Here is an 18,814-nt window from a genome sequence, read left to right as displayed (position 1 = left end):
CACACACACACACACACACACACACACACACACACACACACACACACTCCCTCTCTCTCAAATCCTAAAATGGATAATAAGCAGATGTTTGTGGTGTGGAACCCCCAAAGTGCAGCCATGATTAAAAATACAAACCTGTGAGGGATGGAAGTGGAACTCTGGATAGCGTTCCCCCTGCTCCTTCAACAGCATCACCAGTGAACTGGCCAGCTCTTCTTGTGCAAAATGTTAATATTTTAATTTTCTTGCATTAATTTATCTTTTATTTAGTGCATGTGTGTGCCTATGCATTTCTCTCTCTCTCTCTCTCTCTCTTTCTCTCTCTCTTTGTGTACAACAATATATTTGCAGATGAGAGAAGAACCTTCAGAATTTTCTTTTTTCCTTTCTTGGCTTCTGTCTTCAGTTCAAACTTGGGACATCAGGCTTGACAGCAAATGCCTTTAATTTCTGAGCCATTTCACCAGCCCAGTGTTAACCTTTTCAGTCAGAGCTGTGAGGAGGTCCAGTGCCTGACAAATGACCTACCTGGGAGAAATGAGTCAACTGTTATCATTTTTGGTCTTTTACTGTAATAATGATTCTACAGTAAATATTGATGTTTTGATAGCCCAGGGCCACTTAAGGAGAGGTGACGAAGTTAGGAAATATAGATGGCACAAGCACAAAAATCTGTTTTTCATTTTATTAAAAAAACAACAAAACAAAACAAAAATTTTCTGGAAGTCACAATCCTTGTTTTAAAATCTTTATAGTTTGATGTATCTTGACTGTATGTCAGAACACGGTTGCATTTATTTACATTATGGTCTTTAATATAATGAAAATAATCATATCTAATTGAATGTTTTCAACTGTCATCCTTAACATTCCATCACCAGCCCAGGACCAGATAAACTGTAGATGCTCTCCAAGCACACTAAAGCAAAATAAAATCTGTATTTCCTTACAGAAGATGGATTCCTTTAAAAGCAAATATTTTTCCTTCCAATTTTCTTTTAATTTAAAAAGATATAAAGTGCTTAAAAGGAGTAGAATACGGGCAGTGGGGAGAAAGAAAAGAGACTTATATAGAAACACAAATGAACAAACCACAAACAGAAAATAACCATGCTGCCCTGACCAGGCGTGTAGATATTCAGGGGACTCTCTTTGCAGGGTCATGATGTCTTCGCAGCACGGCTGTAGAACTCACCACTTTCAGCACATAACAGAACCAAACTCCAGGTCCAAAGTTCCCCATGCAAAACCCACCCAGAGCCGGTTCCTGTAATTTGTGGATCAGATGGCAAGGAAATAAAGGAAAGTCCCTCTTGTCTCCTCGGACTATGAGGCCCATGTGGCCCACAGACCTGCCAAAATGACACTGTGGCAGCTCAATAAAATGCTGACCGTGGCATCATCTTTTTACAACAGAATCACCGAATCATGGTAGGGAGGAAAATTAAAGACATTGGATTTTCCCTTTGCTCTTGGGAGTAGGGGTGCTGAGACCTGGCTTATGACGCCGTGCCTGATTATTTCAGACTTGCAAATCCATTTCTTGGTAGAGTTTTTTCTTTTAAATCACAAATAATGTGTGACAAAGAGAGTAACAACAACAACAAATGTTGCCCTACCCCTGTTTTTGAATTGACAACTGCTGGTTATGGTCTGCAGGTTACACAAGTGCGTTTACTCAGGATATTCTGCAAATGAGAAAATTCTTTCTTCCACCTAGTGAGAGGTTTAAAGAACCCCTTCCCACAATGGATAGAATGTAATCTCACAAATACAAAATTATTTCAAGTTTTCTAAACATGATGGACAGTCCACTATAAAAATAACACTCCCTCCCCTCCCTGTCCCACTTGTAAATCTCTTATTTATAAAATGGTAAAATCATTTCCTATTAGTAAGCTGAAATCGGAGTAGATTGATACCGTAGACATACAAAAAGGTCAGTATTTCACACCATTTACATTCATACGGAAAAAGTAATTTTATTGATCTTCCTTTTCAATTTCACAATGGGAAGTGGGTCTAAGTCAAAAGTCACACATTCTGCCTGCTGATATTTCTGCACATGTCCCCGTCGGAGGCATCTTCCTGGACAGCAACGGTTTAAAACAGGTCTGCTTGGAGGTGTCCTACAGCTCTTTAGACTTCATAACATTCTCTCCTCATTTGATAAGTGTTGGCCAAATCCTCTGCTATTGAGGGAATGGTATGGATGAAAAATAAGTAAAACACATGTCGAAACGGAGACCTGTGTCAAAGAAATTTGCTGAGAGAGCCTAGGCTTCGTTCCAGCAGAGGGCGCTCTGCCTCCTCACAAAACATCCTACCAAACCTTAAGTACCAAGATGCCAACACAAATTTGTATTGCTGAGCAACCTTTACATGCTGTCTCTACAGGCAACAATTTGGTATTTTCTTCAAAGAGCAGGATCTACTACAGTGAGACATCTCTTATACATGAAAATTCTTTGGCTATTTAAAAATCTTCCCATGCTCAAAGAAAACTATTATGAGTTCAATAGATTTGTCTGGAAGTTCTGAACAAAAAAGGGGTTAAACACTAGAGTTTAAAGATGGTGTGTCACTAAGGCCACGGTGCATTTATTTTAGATTTGCGGGTTTAGCAGAACAAAGCAGCGGCCTGAAAAGCCACAGCCCTCAAGGAGTCCATCTTGACTTTTGCTTTTGAGAACCCTGGGAGAAAATTGAGCGAGTTCATGGAAGAACATGTGTCCATTTGAGCGGCGATCAGTCTTTGGTTTATTTAGCACATGTGGTCCTCATACCTTCCATGCTTTTTCAAGGCCACCGCTTGCCTAAGTGTGCACTAACCCACAGACTTTCTTCCCAGCAATGACTTTGGGTGACTCAGTTCTCTCTCTTTTCTCTGTAGATTTTGTCTGCCTCTATAGAGGTCTTATGAGAAGTAAATCCCCGTCATACTATCATCAATAAAAAACATATCAAGTGGCCAAAGAGCAAACAACTCTGCAGTGAGTATGGCTATCAATAGTGCCGTGGTGCTAGAGGATCTGGCCACTTAGGTTCTTGAAAAGCCACTTGATTATGATGGACACAAAAAAGGGGAGAGAGTGGGTGAGGCTCTTACAAGAGAAGGAGTTGATATGATAAAAGGGCTTCGTAATTAAAAGTCCACATGGATCCGCACTCACTTCATCAGTTCTGGGATGATAACACCACAGCATCAAAAGGCTCAGAGTGGAGCAAAGTGGTTCCCTGCCTACCAGAACTGAAATACTACCATCCCTACTGCAGAAGGTCTGATGTTGGGAGCAAAGTAGGAGAAAGAAGAGCTACAAAGCAGTGAGAAACTAAGACTTGCTCTTCAGAATTAACTTATTTTTCAGGCTATTCCAATCTTCTTTGCAATCAAGAAATTTTAAACTCATGAATATTGAGTTATTTTTTTTTCCAAGACAAGGTTTCCTGTATAGCCCCAGCTGTCCTGGACTAGCTTTGTAGACCAGGCTGGCCTCGAATTCACAGAGAGCCTCCTGTCCCTGCCTCCCAGAATGCTAGAATTACAGGTGTGGACCACCACACTGGGCTCAAATACTCAATTCTTTAAAAACTTGCACTCCTTGGGACTCAAAGTAGCTCTGAACCCCAGAGGAGGCATCTTTTCAGAGAGACTTTCCACCTAACTGCTCTACCTTGACCTGGGATCCTACCTCCTTCTTGATGTCCTTCAAGGTTGCCTCACCTGGGAAATGCAGACATCATCCATCAACCCTGCTCCTCAGACCCCTCCTAGCAGGGACAGAGGTACTGCTCAAGAAAGCCAGGTAGCAAGTAACAGGTAGCAGGTAGCGCCTTTGTTCCTCTTTGACAGTATTAAGAACTGAGTCCCAATGTTAGGTGATACAGAGCCTGGATAGATAGCAGATACGGTCACACAAATCCTGCTCCTGGGGGTCAAATGACCTACAAGGTCATAGATTCTGGCTTTATAAGATAGTAGATCTCTACAGTATTCTGGAACTGTAACCTGACTAGCTAGTATTTGCTTAGGGGACTTCCTGCAAGAAGCCAGGAAAGAGAGCAGCAGCAGGTGGCTGCTATTAGAACATTCCATGTAAGAAGAGAACCTGATGAAATAAAAAGACAGAAAAAAAGGAAGTGAGATGCAAGATAGGGAAAGTGTGTGTGTGTGTGTGTGTGTGTGTGTGTGCACGTGTACAAAGAAACAGACAGTTAAAAACACAGGGTGACACAGGAGTTCAAAGAAGAAACCCATGAGGGAGAAGTTAAGAATGCAACAGGAAGTCACCTCAATGGCTTCAGTAGCTCGGAAGGCTGGGACTCTCTTCATAGAGGATGTGACACTATTTCCTAAAATGTCTGAAAGTGTATGTGGGGTAATTTCCATGGTGTTTAGCCAAGAATATTCATTCAGTGGACAATTAAATGCCATTAAATCCTTATGCCCTATAATTTATTTCAGCACCAACTAAGCTTACAACAAGAATCCTAGGCAGACTATCTGTCGTCCTTCTTGTTTCTGGAAGTGTGGTAGCTCTAGGGAAGATGTCTGTGTTGTAAAGGAAATGGCTACTGGGCACAGGCATTCTTAACACGACTACACCAAGACCCATGAATAGCCACAGATGAGAAAAATACCAAAGCAAAAATAACAAACAAACTTCTTTGGACAGAAACAGTGTTGGAATAACTAGGTGCCTCTATGATCTCTCCTCCTCCCCTCCAGGCAGGGTTTCTCTGTGTAGCCCTGGCTGTCCTGGAACTCACTTTGTAGACCAGACTGGCCTCCAAATCACAGAGATTGGCCTGCCTATGAGTATTGGGACTAGAGGTATGCTCCACTATTACCTGGCTGCCCCATTATTTTATCACCTTTCTCCATACTGTATCCCTCCGTTGGTTGTGTGATCAGAATTGATATTGAAGGCACAACCAAACCCTAGGGGCTAGTCGATGTTCAAATGCTATATTCATGAGGTACTGACACTTCAGAATGACCAACCTCACAGGAGGAAGCCATTTTGAAAGTGTCTTTGAGGGAATTCAAGGGCTCTTTTCTTCCCACAGCCTTGGCATGGTGGACAATGCTGAAGAGAAAACTGCTCACTATTCGCCAAGCAGAGGCCAAATGGCTGAAAGCCTCAGAGATCCTTTCTTGATAAGGTCACACAGATTGTGTGTGGGGTCAGCATGCAGTTTCCTACACTTTTCCTCATCTCTGAGTTCTAGTTCTCTAGAACTGGGCAGCCATGAGGAGGAGGAACTAGGGGTTGAGGTACATTCTCTTTGGCTAACTGTCGCACACGAGTCTCAGGGTTTGTCAAAGAAGTGAGGGTGTGATTTTATTTCAGCACCAAATCAGCATTGTTGGATGTTTTATTTTAACAAACAACTGATCAGAGAAGTGACAGTTGGTGGTAGTGGACACTAGTGCTTAGGAAGGCTATTTGAACCCCGATTAACTATAGAACAAGCATACCTCTTGCCCTCTCCTTGGGTGACTTGGGTAAAGTCTGGTTCTCTCTTGGGGGAAACTGAGGTAATATTCTCCTTTTTCTTCTGTCAGAATCAGAAGAACACTTACAAGGATTCTGGAACATCTTTGAGGCTGTACTGTCCAGCTGATGACCACTAGGCACGTGTGGCTACTGAAAGCTTGAACTGTGGCTAATAAAAGTTGAGATGTGTTGTGTGTGTAAAAGACAATGGATTTAGAAGATGTAACAAAAAGAGGAAAATATTTTCTTAATACTTTATCAATTGCACATGGAAACAATATTTGGTTAAATAAAATATTAAATTATCTTCACCTGTTTCTTTTTTGCTTTTAAAAATGTTACAGGTAATGGGAAGTTAAAAAAATAAGTATGTGACTTGGATTGTGTTTCTGTTTGCAGAGCTGGTGCAGACACTTGCTGCAGAAAAACACACTCCTTTAAATACATGCTCACTTTGCATTCCCAGGCCACACAGTCATGTGCGGATCACTCAGTCTTCAAGTCAGAGAAGTCTATGTAAGAGCTTTTCCAATTTATTTTGAAAGAAAAACTTTCTTGTTAATCTTTCTTTTGCTGTCAAGGTCACAGGAAGCCAGCCCCACGGTCATATCAAAACCCTGTGGTAAGCGGAGACTTGTAGGCTCTGAGAGTTTGCCATAGGATCACCTTGGAGTCAGATTCACCCACTATGGATGGACCTCTTGGATCCTTCATCACCCACACAGCATCCTACAGGATCTCAGGCCAAGGGCTTGCTTTTGTAATCAATGACTTACCTGACTGATGGCCAGAAAACACCACCCACCAAAGCTCCTTCTGGGCACACAGTGTAATTTGTATTTCTTTTGTTGCTGAATTACCCTAATTTCATTAGACTTCATATAAAAATCTGCTTTATGACACAACTGTTTTCACAAACAGATCCCCCTGGAGAAGTGAGTGATCCAGTACAGATCAGTTTAAACAGGTGACAGTTAATTTTACTTACACATCCTGTTTCAGCACTTAATGACTTTCTTGCTGTGGCTCTTCTTAGCCCTTTGAAACTGACATTAATTATGGGAAGGGCTAGACCCTAGACAGAAGAGGTTTTTCTGAAGGCTGTTATCATCTTCCTGCCTTTCTGTCTACCCATACACCATCAAATAGGAACCCATTAACAGTAGTTAAAAAATAAAAAAAGAGCAGTAGAGAATTCCATTACCCTGAACTCAAAATTCCAGTGGGCAGCAAGGATTTAGACATCAGCCAAGCCCAGTTTGAATTATATTAGTGTAATGAGGTGGAAAAGCCCAAATCAAATACATAAATACAGCTCAGTGGGGAGAGCAAGCTCTCCTGGTTAATCCCTGCTCTGTGTGACCTAGCCAGCTGCTAGAGAGAGGAGAGCCTCCTGTTTGTCCAGTGACACAGGTGGCCACCTCTGTCTCTGAGCTTGCTGCATGTATCACAAAACTGTCCATTTGAAAAAAAGTATGTATTTTTTTGTCATCGTTTCGAACAAAATAAGAATGAAATCATAAGAGCCCATAATAATCATGGGTTTTGATACTTATTTGCTAATTTTTTTTTCTCTTTTTCTCTTGTTTCTCACAATCAGGAAAAACTTGATTTAGAAGTTTCTCATGATGTAATTTTTTTTGTTTCAGACTTTTTCAAGTCATACCTCATTCTTCTCTTGATACCCAAATGCTCTCAGGAGAGCCTGAGGTGCAGACTGCTAAGTTTAGTTCTTTCCATGTAGGCTCATGAGGGTTTAACAGAGCAGCATCTGAAGCTTACACCTGGATGCCAGCGGCCTAAGAAAACTGTTGCATCTTTTTTACTGCCTGTAACCATAGAACTCACTTATGCAAGTGAGAAAGTGCTGAGGCCTTGGGGAAATCAGGGAGATGGAGTCTTCCTTGCCCTGGGAAGATGGGGTCAGGTTTTTAAACCAGGATTGTAGTCGCACATTCTGAGCACGGGCATTCATGCACTGCGGGGAACAGACCCTCAAGTAAGATGAGCTCACTTCTCCCTGAAAGCTCTCTCCTGCAGGGGTGGCCATGGCTAGAGCAAGGGGAAACCTAGGAGATGTAGCTGAGAACAATGCGCAGTGGACTCAGTGTTGCTGTCTCCGGCAGCTGGGCTCGCCAAGACCCACTCCGAGGAGGGAGTTAAACCCTTGATGAATTCTGGCCTTCCAGCATTTCAGGGTGCTGAGGTGATTCTCAAAGTCATACACACTTCATACTGATAACTCGTGTCTACAAATCGCAGAGATGTGGAACAAACCTCTCATTGGAGAAGCAACCAGAACTTCTAAACAGACCTCTGTACATAGCTGGAGTGAATCAAAGGGAAATAGAGCAATAGATAGAAAGCACACATCATCTTTGGAAAGAAATTGCCAAGGGAATGAAACCATCTCCCCAAACAAGAACAAAAAGACAGGAGAAGCTGACATGAAGTGAAGAAGTGAAATGTCTCCTTCTGGTCTGCCATGCGTCTACGTGGACACAGAGGACTCCAGCTTTCAACTTCCACACCAAGGCCTCAGGCTGTGGCAGAGACTGGGACCTGCATCCTGATCCGGGAGACTTTGGATATTGCTTTCTTTACCACCCTCTAACAGAGTGCCCTAGGGTCGCCATGGCGATCTGAAGAGCTTGTATCCAGTTCAAGGCTTAGAACATGCTTCCTTCCTGTCCCCCTGTGTCCTGTGTTTTCTTTTGCCTGTTTCCACCATCTCAGGATTTCACCTCTTCACAGTCTTGGTCAGTGGAAAGTTCTACATCAGACAGCCCCACTTCCAGCGCCATAATCAACGAAATGTCGGAGTCACTGCTTACTGCTGGCTCTTGATCACCTGGTGGGGACAAGGCAAAGTTCATGGTCAACATCACGCTAAATCTGTGGATGCTTCCTTTTTAGTAGGATTGCTCCTAGTGGTGTTTCTTCTTCTTTTTTTTTTTAAGATCTATTTTTATTCTTTTAAGTGTATGATGTGTATTTTCATGTGGGTCTGCTTGTGTATATGTGCACATGAGTGCAGGTGCCTGTGGAGGCCAGAGACATTGGATCCCTTAGATTCCCCAGTGTGGATGCTGTCATCTGAACTCGTGTCCTCTGGAAGAGCAGTATGCAGTTTAAAACACTGATCCATCTCCCCATCCCATTAACTAGCATTTCTTTAAAAGCTGTGAGAAAGTCTTAGGAAAAAAAATGGTTGTTCTGTAAAAACTCTAATTCAAACCTCACCTCAAAACACAGCACCAGATAAATTCTAAATGAATCAGAAAGTTAAGTGTAAGCCCATTATAGAAGTAATCTGATAGAGGCTCACCATGGTAGTGCATGCCTGTGATTTCAGCACTGTGGAGGCAGAGGAGAGAAGACTGTGAGTTTGAGGTTAGCCTGAGGTGCTCGGTGAGACCACATCTCAAAAAAGGAAAACCAAAATAGAAACAATCCAATTGTTCCGTGATGCTAATACTGATTGCCAGCTTGACAGAATCCAGATTCATCCAAGAGACAAACCTCTGTACATGTCAGGGTAGGAGTGTCTGAACTTCATTACAGAGGTAGACGTTGGTGGTGACCTTTCCATGGCCTGGGGTCCTGAACTGAATAAATGGGAGGAGGCTGCCTGAGCAGCAGTCTTCATCCCTCTGCTTCTAACTGCAGACTCAATGTGATTGCCTGCCTCAAATTTCTTCTGCCATAACTTTCTCACTGTGATGACTGAACCTCAAACTGTAGCCAGAATAAGGCCCTTCCTTTTTGACTTGAGTTTGTTTTGTCAGATACTTGGTCACAGAAATAAGAAAATAGCAAATGCACTACCCTGGCCAAAACAATAACAACAGCAAAATTAATAGAGGAGAAGAAAATATATTGTCTATGTTGTGATGATCAGTTTTCATTGTCTACTTGACATGATCTACAGCCACCTGGGAAGAGAGTCTTAGGGAGGGACTGTGTAGATCATCCTTGCCTGTGGGCATATCTTTGGGAGATTATTTTGATCAAGTTAACTGTTAATTGAGGCGGGAAAAGTTGTCTACAGAGGGTAAGACCATTCTCCACCTGGGAATCTGGAACTGTATGGGGGCGGAGGATGAACTGAATATGAGCATGCATTCTCTCTCTGCTCTTGACTGTGGCTATGACCAGCTGCTTCCTGCAGCCTTGACTTCCCCACAGTGATATCACCAGGACTTCCAAGCTGAATAAAACATTTCTTCACCAAGCTGCTTTTGTCAATGTATTTTATCAAGGCAACAGAAAAAGGGACAATGACAAAGTGTGTTTCTGAGTTGCAAAATGTGTATCTCATATATGTGACAGGGCAAGAAAAGTCGTTGAGTAATTCATGGAACTGAACTTAAATTTTAGAAAATGCTATTGACATAAATTAATGCTTAAGGCATACATTAGCTGGGAGAATGTCAAACACCCCACAGAGAATTACACTGTCCGGTGTATGTGTACACATACACCATGTGGACACACCTGGAGGAGGAGGTCACCACCCAGTGCCTTCCCTGCTTACTTTCTACCTTGTTTATTTGACACGGGATCCCTGGATCTTGTTGATTAGGCAAGAGTGGCTGGAAAGCAGGCTCTGGGAGTCCTGTCTCTGTCCTCTGTCCCCCGATTCCTGTGTTGAGACTGTAAGCGTATACCACTGCACCTGGCTTCTAGGTGGGTGCTGGGGATGGAACCCAGATTCTTACGATTGCCAGTTCCTCAGTCACAGGATTGTGTTCTAAACAGCAAAAGCCTTGAAAGTCATCAAGAAAGATAATCCAACAGAAAAGCTGGCACAGAAGAATATAATACAGATACCTAATAAGTAGAAGTCAAAATGAAGCATTCTTTTTTGCAAATGTAATCTTTGCTTTTGAGAAAAGATAATGTTACAGTTAAGAGTATACTGAGACGGGTTTGTTGAAACATTGCAAACAGAAATGTAAATCTTTTTAAGCTTTTAAAAATGTAAATTCTTTTAAATCTGAGACATACTATTTGTACATCTTTCATATGGCACATTATGGTATTATATACTACGTGAACATGTATAATAATCAAAGGTAATAACTGTTTCTGTCTTCAAACAGTAATCCTTTTTGTATCTAGAGATTTTTATTGCTTTCCTCATTTTGTAATGTATCACATATTGTTTTAATCAACAGTGACCCCACCCTATTTTAAGAAACCCAGAACTAATCTCTCCAACACTTATTAAAATTCTTTCCAACTCCCTCCTTACTATCCTTCCCAGTCTCCAGAGATCATTATTCTGTTTCATTCTTCCATTAGCATAGTAAAATTTTCACCTAATAATTTTATTTCCAGAACACTCTAAGGAGTAATAATTAGAAGTGCAAAAACATTCACTTAAGCATTATTTGTAGAATCAAAACTTGTCAAGTAACAAAGTCCAATGACAGAAAACATCTCCAAAGCAATGTCACTTCTATAGGGCAGTGCTCTTTTTTTTTTTTTTTTTAGGATTAATAAAATAAAAAAAATGTAAAAAAAAAAAATCCTAAAAAGGGCAGTGCTCTTAACCACCTAAGTGACACTTCCCAAGAGTTCAGAGTTATGCAGATGCTTAATGACACTTTCAGCGGAGCAATACACTAGTAAGTGATTGCAGAAGTGCTCATGGAGCAACGATGTGAGAAAATTAGTATAATTGGAAGCAAGGAACTGAAAAACTTTAACAGGAGGAGGCCTTCATGCTTTGGGGACTCTTTCTCTCCTCCCTTCTTCCCTTCTTCCCTTTCTCCCTCCCTCTTTCCTTCTCTCCCTCCCTCTCTCCCTTCCATTCTTTTCAACCTCCCTCCCTCCTTCTCTCCTTCTCTTCTTCCTTCCCTTTTCACCCTCCCTCCCCTTTCATCTTCCCTCTCTCTCTCTTTTCTTTTTTTTCTTTTCTTTCTTTTTCTTTTCTTTTTTCTTTTGAGACAAGGTCTCACTCTGTAGCCCAGGCTGACTGAGGTTTAGGATTTATACTGATTTTCCTTTTAAGAGGTATATTTTGTTTTTTGAAATAAGGGTTCTCTGTGTAGCCCTGTCTGTTCTGGAACTAACTCTGTAGACCAGGCTAGCCTCAAACTCACAGCTATCCTCCTGCCTCTTGAGTGTTCGGATTAAAGGTGTATTCCACCACTACACAGCTAAAATGCAGTGTTGGGAGCTGTGACTCCAGCGGCCCGCTTTGATATTTAAATCTCGGCGGAGAGATGGCTTTTAGCAGGCCTTTACTAATGGCAGAGAAGAACTTGCAAGTCCATCTCCTTTTGTTTGTGACAGCAGGTGGGATAGCTTGTGAGGGTCACACCTCTTTCTCAGGGTCCCTGTGAAAATTAACCCATTGATCTGAGATGTTTTACTGGCTAAAAGTAACTCCTCACAAATAAAGAGGTCAGAGGGCTGGAGGCAGAGGAGGAGGCAGAGACTTGAGACTTGCGCAGCAGCCTGCCTTTTGCTGTGGCTGTCGAGTCTGGACCTTTAAAAAGTTTCCTGTGTGCTGTGTGTTTATTTTATTAATTTTAATCCTCACTCCCGACTCAAGAACCGTTTGACTCTGCTGGCTGGCTCTGGCAATGCAGGATTTTTTTTTCTGGATCTATTTTCAAATACTTCAGAATGAGTACAATTCTTGCATTCCTTCAAGATGTTTTAATTGAGTCTCTACTATAAGCTAACAATTTTGCTAGCTGTTTTGCATGTGAGTACCAGATAATTCAAGTCAAGGATCTTACTGTCCAGGAGTCAGACAGAGCAGTAGATGGCTGAGGAAGATGGGCCAGGTATGGCAGGAGCGGGGGAAGGAGCTATGTAGTCATATGCTGGGTCAAAGGAGGTGTGTGTATAGTGTGCAATGTCAAACTGAGTCTTAAGGGTAATATGTTCTTTAGTCAGAGTCAAATAGCTTCTGTTGTTGCAGATTTTTTTTTTTGAGACAGAGTTTCTCTGTGCAGCCTTGGATGTTCTGTTCACAGAGATTTGCCTGCCTCTGCCTCCTAAGTGCCAGGATTAAAGGTGTACACCCCCCGCCCCCCAGCCAGACTCATCTTTTAAATAAAAGTCACAGAATGCTCAAATGGCTGGAAATGGCTGGAAGTAAAGGGGACTGTAGGGGGCAGGCAGACATCAGATGATCTCTAAATATGGCTGGAATGCACAACCAAGCTAGGGAGTAGACTGGGGGAGGCTCAAGATCTGCCTAAAAAGGCAGCTGCAATTCAGAAGTTTTTATAATGTCTATCACCTTGCTGAAGAACCATGTAATTAAAAGACTAATAAAGATGTCAATGAAATAAAGACTGATGTTAGCTATACTATCTTTTCATTGGCTGCTGCTGCTGTTATCTGACACACTGAGGACAGCTAATGACAACAGATGTGTTTAACAGAGAGTAGTGAGTTTCTAAGATACTTTAAAAGAGACAAAGAGAAATCAGAACTGTGCCCTGAAGAATCAGTCTTAGGGAAATGGACTGTCCCACATGGATCACCCTGCCTGAAGATCATGCTCTGACACATCTCAGACCCATATTGGCATGGAGCTCTCAATGACACAGCAAAGCAGTCATTACTAGTGAGAATTACTAGGAGAATTAGCAGTGAAAAGAAAGCAAGGAAGCAAGTTCAAGTGTTAAACATATATATATAAAACTTTTCTAATCACTTTTTTTTCTCAACCTAAAAGCCTACTTACTGCCTGTCTATCTAGTGCATGTTTGTGCTAATAGAGGAGTCAATTCTTAGAAGTACAGAGGAAGCTGAAGATGTCTTATTCTCTAAGGCAAGAGACAACAAGAGGGCAGTGATGGTGTGTGCTTATCCTTCCAGGACGTGAGCATCTGGAGAGAATGATCTAGAATTGGAGGCCAGCCTGAGCTACTCTGCATTCAAAACCACCCAAACAACAGCAACAAAAGAAGACAAGACAGGAGCCTACCACAGAGGGCCTCTGAAAGACTCTACCCAGCAGGGTATTAAAGCAGATGCTGAGACTCATAGCCAAACTTTGGGCAGAGTGCAGGAAATCTTATGAAAGAAGGGGGAGAGAGAGAGACCTGGAGGGGACAGGAGCTCCACAAGGAGAACAATAGAACCAAAAATTCTGGGCCCAGAGGCCTTTTCCGAGACTGATACTCCAACCAAGGACCATGCATGGAGATAACCTAGAACCCCTGCACAGATGTAGCCCATGGCAACTCAGTCTCCAAATGGGTACCCTAGTAAGGAGAACCAGAGGCTGTCTCTGATATGAACTCAGTAGCTGACTCTTTGATCACATCCCCCTGAGGGGGGGATCAGCCTCACAGAGGAGGACAATGCAGCCAGTCCTGATGAGACCTGATAGGCTAGAGTCAGAGGGAAGGGAAGGAGGACCTCCCTATCAGTGGACTGGGGAAGGGGCATGGGAGAAGAGGGAGGGAGGGCAGGATTGGGAGGGAACAAGGGAGGGAGCTACAGCTGGGATACAAAGTGAATAAAAACAAAAATGTTAAAAAAGAAGACTCAACACAGAATTGTACCCCCCCCACACTGCTCCTTCTTCCTCCCCTCCTCCCTCCCTCCCTCCCACCCTCTCTTCCTCCCTCCCTCTTTCCCTCCCTCCCTTTATTTTGAACTTGAGCATCCCACAAAGGCTCAGGTGTTAAAGGCTTGGTCCTGAACCTGGCATTGCTGGAAGGTGGTGGGAACCTTTGAGAGCAGGGTTGAGTGGAGGTTTTAGATTTGAAAGGGTTTGCCGTTGAAGGGGATTTTTGAGTCCTTGGCTTCCTCAGCAATTTCCCTCCACTTCTGGGTAAGCAGGCCTCCTTTATTATATTCACTCTTCCACCATGTTACACTGGGTGCTACAGGTCCAGAGCAATAGGACCAAGCTGTCATGAAACAGAACCTCCAAAATAGGAGCCAAAATAAGCCTTTTCTCTTTTTGGAGTTGGTTTATCTCAGGTATTTGTTATAATTATAGCAATGTAAAATCAATAGTTCTCTCCTGCCCACTCCATCCCTCTGTTCTTTTTAAAAATAAAATTTTATTTAATTTAGACAGGCTTTTTATATTTAGCCTAAGCTTGCCTTGACTCAGAATTCCCCTCCCAGGCAGCAAGGATTATAGGCAATACACCACACCCTCAGGCTCTTTATTAATGGTGATCCACGAATGCAGCTCACAAGTCAAGCTTCTCAGCTCACAGTGCCATGGCAAATCAACCAGTTTGTTATCACAGATCAACATGATTTTTCAATGACTCTATCCAAAAAGGAGTTATAAAGAAAGGACCAATTCGTAATGTACAGTGATGCAGTTAGAGTTCACCTACCCAGAGAGAGAGCTCACTCACCCAGGGACAGAGCTCGCCCACCCACAGAGGCAGTTTCTCACTTTACTCCAGTCTCTGCAGCCACCAGCCTCACAGATTTCATGGCTTCAGAGTTACAGGAATGTTTTCTAAATTGGATTGTGGGAATTGGATTTTTCAAAAGCATGGAGGGTCACAGGGACTGCTCCAGTTACGGGATGCTAAATTCATGGAAGTTAAATTCTATTCTTAGCAGTTCAAGGCAAAGGTGGCCACAAATCGATAAGAGAGATTTGTAGGAAGTGGTTGGGTGTGCTTTAGGCCTAGGACAAACAGCTCCAGGTTCTCCCAGACCTTTGTCTCTATCTGCTGCAGAGCATGGCTGATGTACTCCTCTCCCCCGCCCTCTGCCCTGAAGTTTGCCTTTCACCATATAATACAGAATACAGACATTTTGGTTCTCTCTCTCTCTCTCTCTCTCTCTCTCTCTCTCTCTCATCTCCTTGCATGGTAGCCAAGAGCTGCTTCCAATGAACCTACACTTACATACTTTAACTTGTCTTGCATGAGAAGCAGTCCAATTCCTGCCTTGCCACTCCTCCGAAGCTCATTAAAAAAATAAAAATAAACAAAAAGGGAGGAATGTTAGTGTATAGGCAGCCTGCCTTTAGGTTGTCTACCAACCTAGGATGTCCTCATGCGCTGCTGCCAGGTGTGTCGTAGATGCACAGCCCATCGCCATGCTCCTCTTTCTTTTCTCCTATGCTCTCCTACTGTCTCTCTCTGTCTATCTCTATCTCTTTTTCTCTCGACCCTCATGGTACACTCAGGCCCTAACTCTTTTCCCCTTTTCTTTCCTGAAATAAATCTCTTCTTATCAGATCTGTTGAGTGCATGGCATTAAAATATATATCAGTTTTCATGTAACATTGCACAATTTCAACACCATTTCCTATTAAAAATAATCTGAAGACTTTAGAAATCTTTTTTTTTTTTTTTAGCATTTTGTATGTTTTAAATTGAGCTTAAGAATATTATCCTTTAATCAAGACAGACGTTTTTAAAATGGGACCACATCTAGATGGGAACTTCATCACTGAAGTTTTTTGAAGGTTCTCCTTGTCAGTATTGTTGAGGAGTATACATAGCTATCAACAAGACACACATGCCTTGACTTTGCCTCTTTCCTTTGCAAAAACCCCACAAAAACTAACATAAAAAGAATATAGCCTTCTATTTCATACAAGTCTCTGATGTGTTGTTTTCACTTTACAGATAAAAAAAATACTTCAAATTCACTAGACATAGAATTATAATAGCCACAGGATACACGTTCTATTCTTTGTTTTCACATCTTCTAAAGATATGGGGGGATATTTAAGCAGGGAGTAACACAATCTATTTAATATTTTAAGAGCTCACTTTTGCTGTTAAGTGAAGGCAGAACAATGGCAGAAAGAATCTGGTTGAGAAAGTTTTCAGGAAAGCGGATGAACACGGTGTTTGTGTGCCAACAAGATACAGGGAAGTGGGACAATGACTGACAGCTCTCCAGGGTTAATGGAAATGTGATGACGGTCTGGAATTACATTTTTTGAGGGAATAAGGTACCACTTGCTGAGCCAGACAGCACTGAAGGAAACAGGTCTGGGAGGAAGATGGAGAGTTTGGCTTTGTGTGCGCTGTGGGAGAGGCATGCTGGACCCTCAGGGGCAGATGTGGTGGTGACGCAAACGTAAACACTGGGGGCTTACAGAAGTGCTGGCTTGTACTGGGGTTATGACGACAAGTGAGATTGTCTAGAAAGAGACTGTAGAGTGGGAGGATTTTCCAGGAACCCTAAAATCTAGAGACAGGAACACAAACTGGTGGCCCTTGAGATGTTTTCTTTGGATGTGCAATGCTTTTAAAAGTTGAGAAATAGTTATTAATATTTAAAAGTTAGGATATTTTTGTTTGTTTGTAATTTTGTTTTTTCGAGACAGAGTCTCATTATGTAGCCCTGGCTTTCCAGGAACTTGCTATGTAGACCAGGCTCACCTTGAACTCACAGATATTTGCCTGTTTCTGCCTCTCAAGTGCTGGGATTAATGTTTGTGTGTTTGTGTCACTATGCCAGGCTAAAATTTAGGGCATTGAAAATACATTTTTCTTTCTTGGCAAAAGAACAACCTGATAACATGTGCCTGCTTTTCTAGCAGAAACCCTTGGTAGAGGATGAGCCACTGCTCTTCTGCTAGATTCAGGCTCACAGTCCTGGGTGGTCACCCTCACCACTCCGTTTTCTGGTCCTCATTACAGCTGTTCTGACCTGTCTTATGTGGGTCCTGGGAAGCAAAGCCTGCACCTCTGGAAGAACAGCAGGTTCTCTTGCGTGCAGAACCAGCTCTCCAGTTCCACCATTCTAAAATGCCCATTCCCTGCAGTGAAATCTTCTGTTAACTTGACATAACAGTTTCACAGGATCTCACCCCCCCCCCTAGTTAACCGTTTCTCCATGGTAATCATTCAAAGTTACATCAGAAAGCAACCCTTCTTGGAGGGCTGGTATTTACTCTGCTGCAAAGCAGGATAGCATCAAAGGCAGCTGCAGCAAGCTGCCCTCTGCTAGGAGTTAAGAAACAGCACCCTGGGAATATCTGTTTTGAAAAAAAATAAGGTGGGGGTGCCTGGAATCCCCCAGGTGTCCTTCCAGCAGCTTGGTGCCCACATGCTGGGGGCTGTTCTGCACTGTGTTATTTTCACTCCCTTACTTGAAAAATGAAGTTTCAAAGAATAAATGACATCTTCTGTCCGATGACACTCATGCTTATCTTCTGGAAACTGGAACATGGTTTCAGTCAAACCTGCATGATACAGGAGTTCCACAGGTGGGGTGTTTCATCCAGAATAGCTGACTTATGATACTGCCCTCCTTCCAAATCCCCTCACAGTTTGGAGGCTCCTTCAGGTTGCATCAAGGCCTCTATATTTTTTCTTAAAATCCTCCCCTCCTCCTCCTTTCTCTCCCCCTCTCTCTGATATGTATTTGTACACATTTGGTCATATTTAGGACTGAGGTCAGAGGTTGACATCACGTGTCTTCCTCAATCACTTCTCCACCTTATTTTTGAGATAGGGTAGCTTTCAGGAAACCTGGACATTGCTGTTTCAACTGGTTGGCCAGCGAGCCTCTGGGACCCACCTACCTCTGATTTCCTGGTGCTGAGGCTACAGGCATCTGCCATCACACCCAGCTTTTTATTTTCAATCAAGCCACCTCCCCACTCCTCTCTGTTATAATTTCAGTCAGTGGGAAAGTCAGCTAGACTTCACATGCAGTGTGGCTTTTATAATGAAGTGTGGGCTTCTGAACCCTTAGATCCACTTTGAGGATTTTTTCAAGTGGCTTTGGTTTCCAGCATGACAGGCATTTGAGCTGTTCTCTTTGAGGCTACGACATGGTCTGACTAGTCATGTCTGGTCAGCACTGGCTCCATCTTGTGTGTCAGGCATTGTGAGGAAGCAGTGAGGGAGGCATATATGCTCTGCCTATCGTTTTCATGCTGGAGGAGGCCTTGGGTTTCCCCACAAGTGAATCATATATTAAGAATGAAGCCAACTTCTCTGAAGTCAGGCACCCAGAGGTAGGGATGGGACCTCACCCAAGCTAGTGCTGTTGACGACAGTGCCATTGTAAGTGATAGAGCTTCCACACGTGGTTAGCATGTTCTCCAATGCATCGCCAACACTGGGGGACCCACACATTCTAGACTTATAGTACAAAACCACCCATTGATTTCCTAACTTTATTCAAATGTAACTGAAAATCTCACCTTCTGAATTCCCAGGTTCTAACTATGCATAAAATGAGCCCCAGGGAGAAAGACTTTTCCTATTGTTCAGACAGGAAGGTTTAATGCTGAGTTTTGACTTCGGTTCTTGGGAAGTCTTGTGACCTCTATAGGTCCTGCACACACACACACACACACACACACACACACACACACACACACACAC

The 18,814-nt window shown here is 42.7% G+C and overlaps 1 protein-coding gene across 1 annotated transcript in view; it reads right to left on the bottom strand.

The window, feature by feature from the left end:
- Positions 1–5,817: 5,817 nt before the first annotated feature.
- Rnf150 (ring finger protein 150) overlaps positions 5,818–18,814 on the bottom strand; it is a 252,755-nt gene continuing 239,758 nt past the window's right edge. The window contains 1 exon segment of the mRNA XM_055620948.1: positions 5,818–8,409. Coding sequence (XP_055476923.1) covers positions 8,234–8,409 — 176 coding nt within the window. The 3' untranslated portion in view covers positions 5,818–8,233.

The sequence above is a fragment of the Psammomys obesus genome, unplaced genomic scaffold (assembly GCF_907164565.1).
Source record: "Psammomys obesus unplaced genomic scaffold, mPsaObe1.curated_primary_1811, whole genome shotgun sequence".
In the NCBI taxonomy this organism is placed as follows: domain Eukaryota; kingdom Metazoa; phylum Chordata; class Mammalia; order Rodentia; family Muridae; genus Psammomys; species Psammomys obesus.
This window is presented reverse-complemented; position numbering and strand designations above follow the sequence as displayed.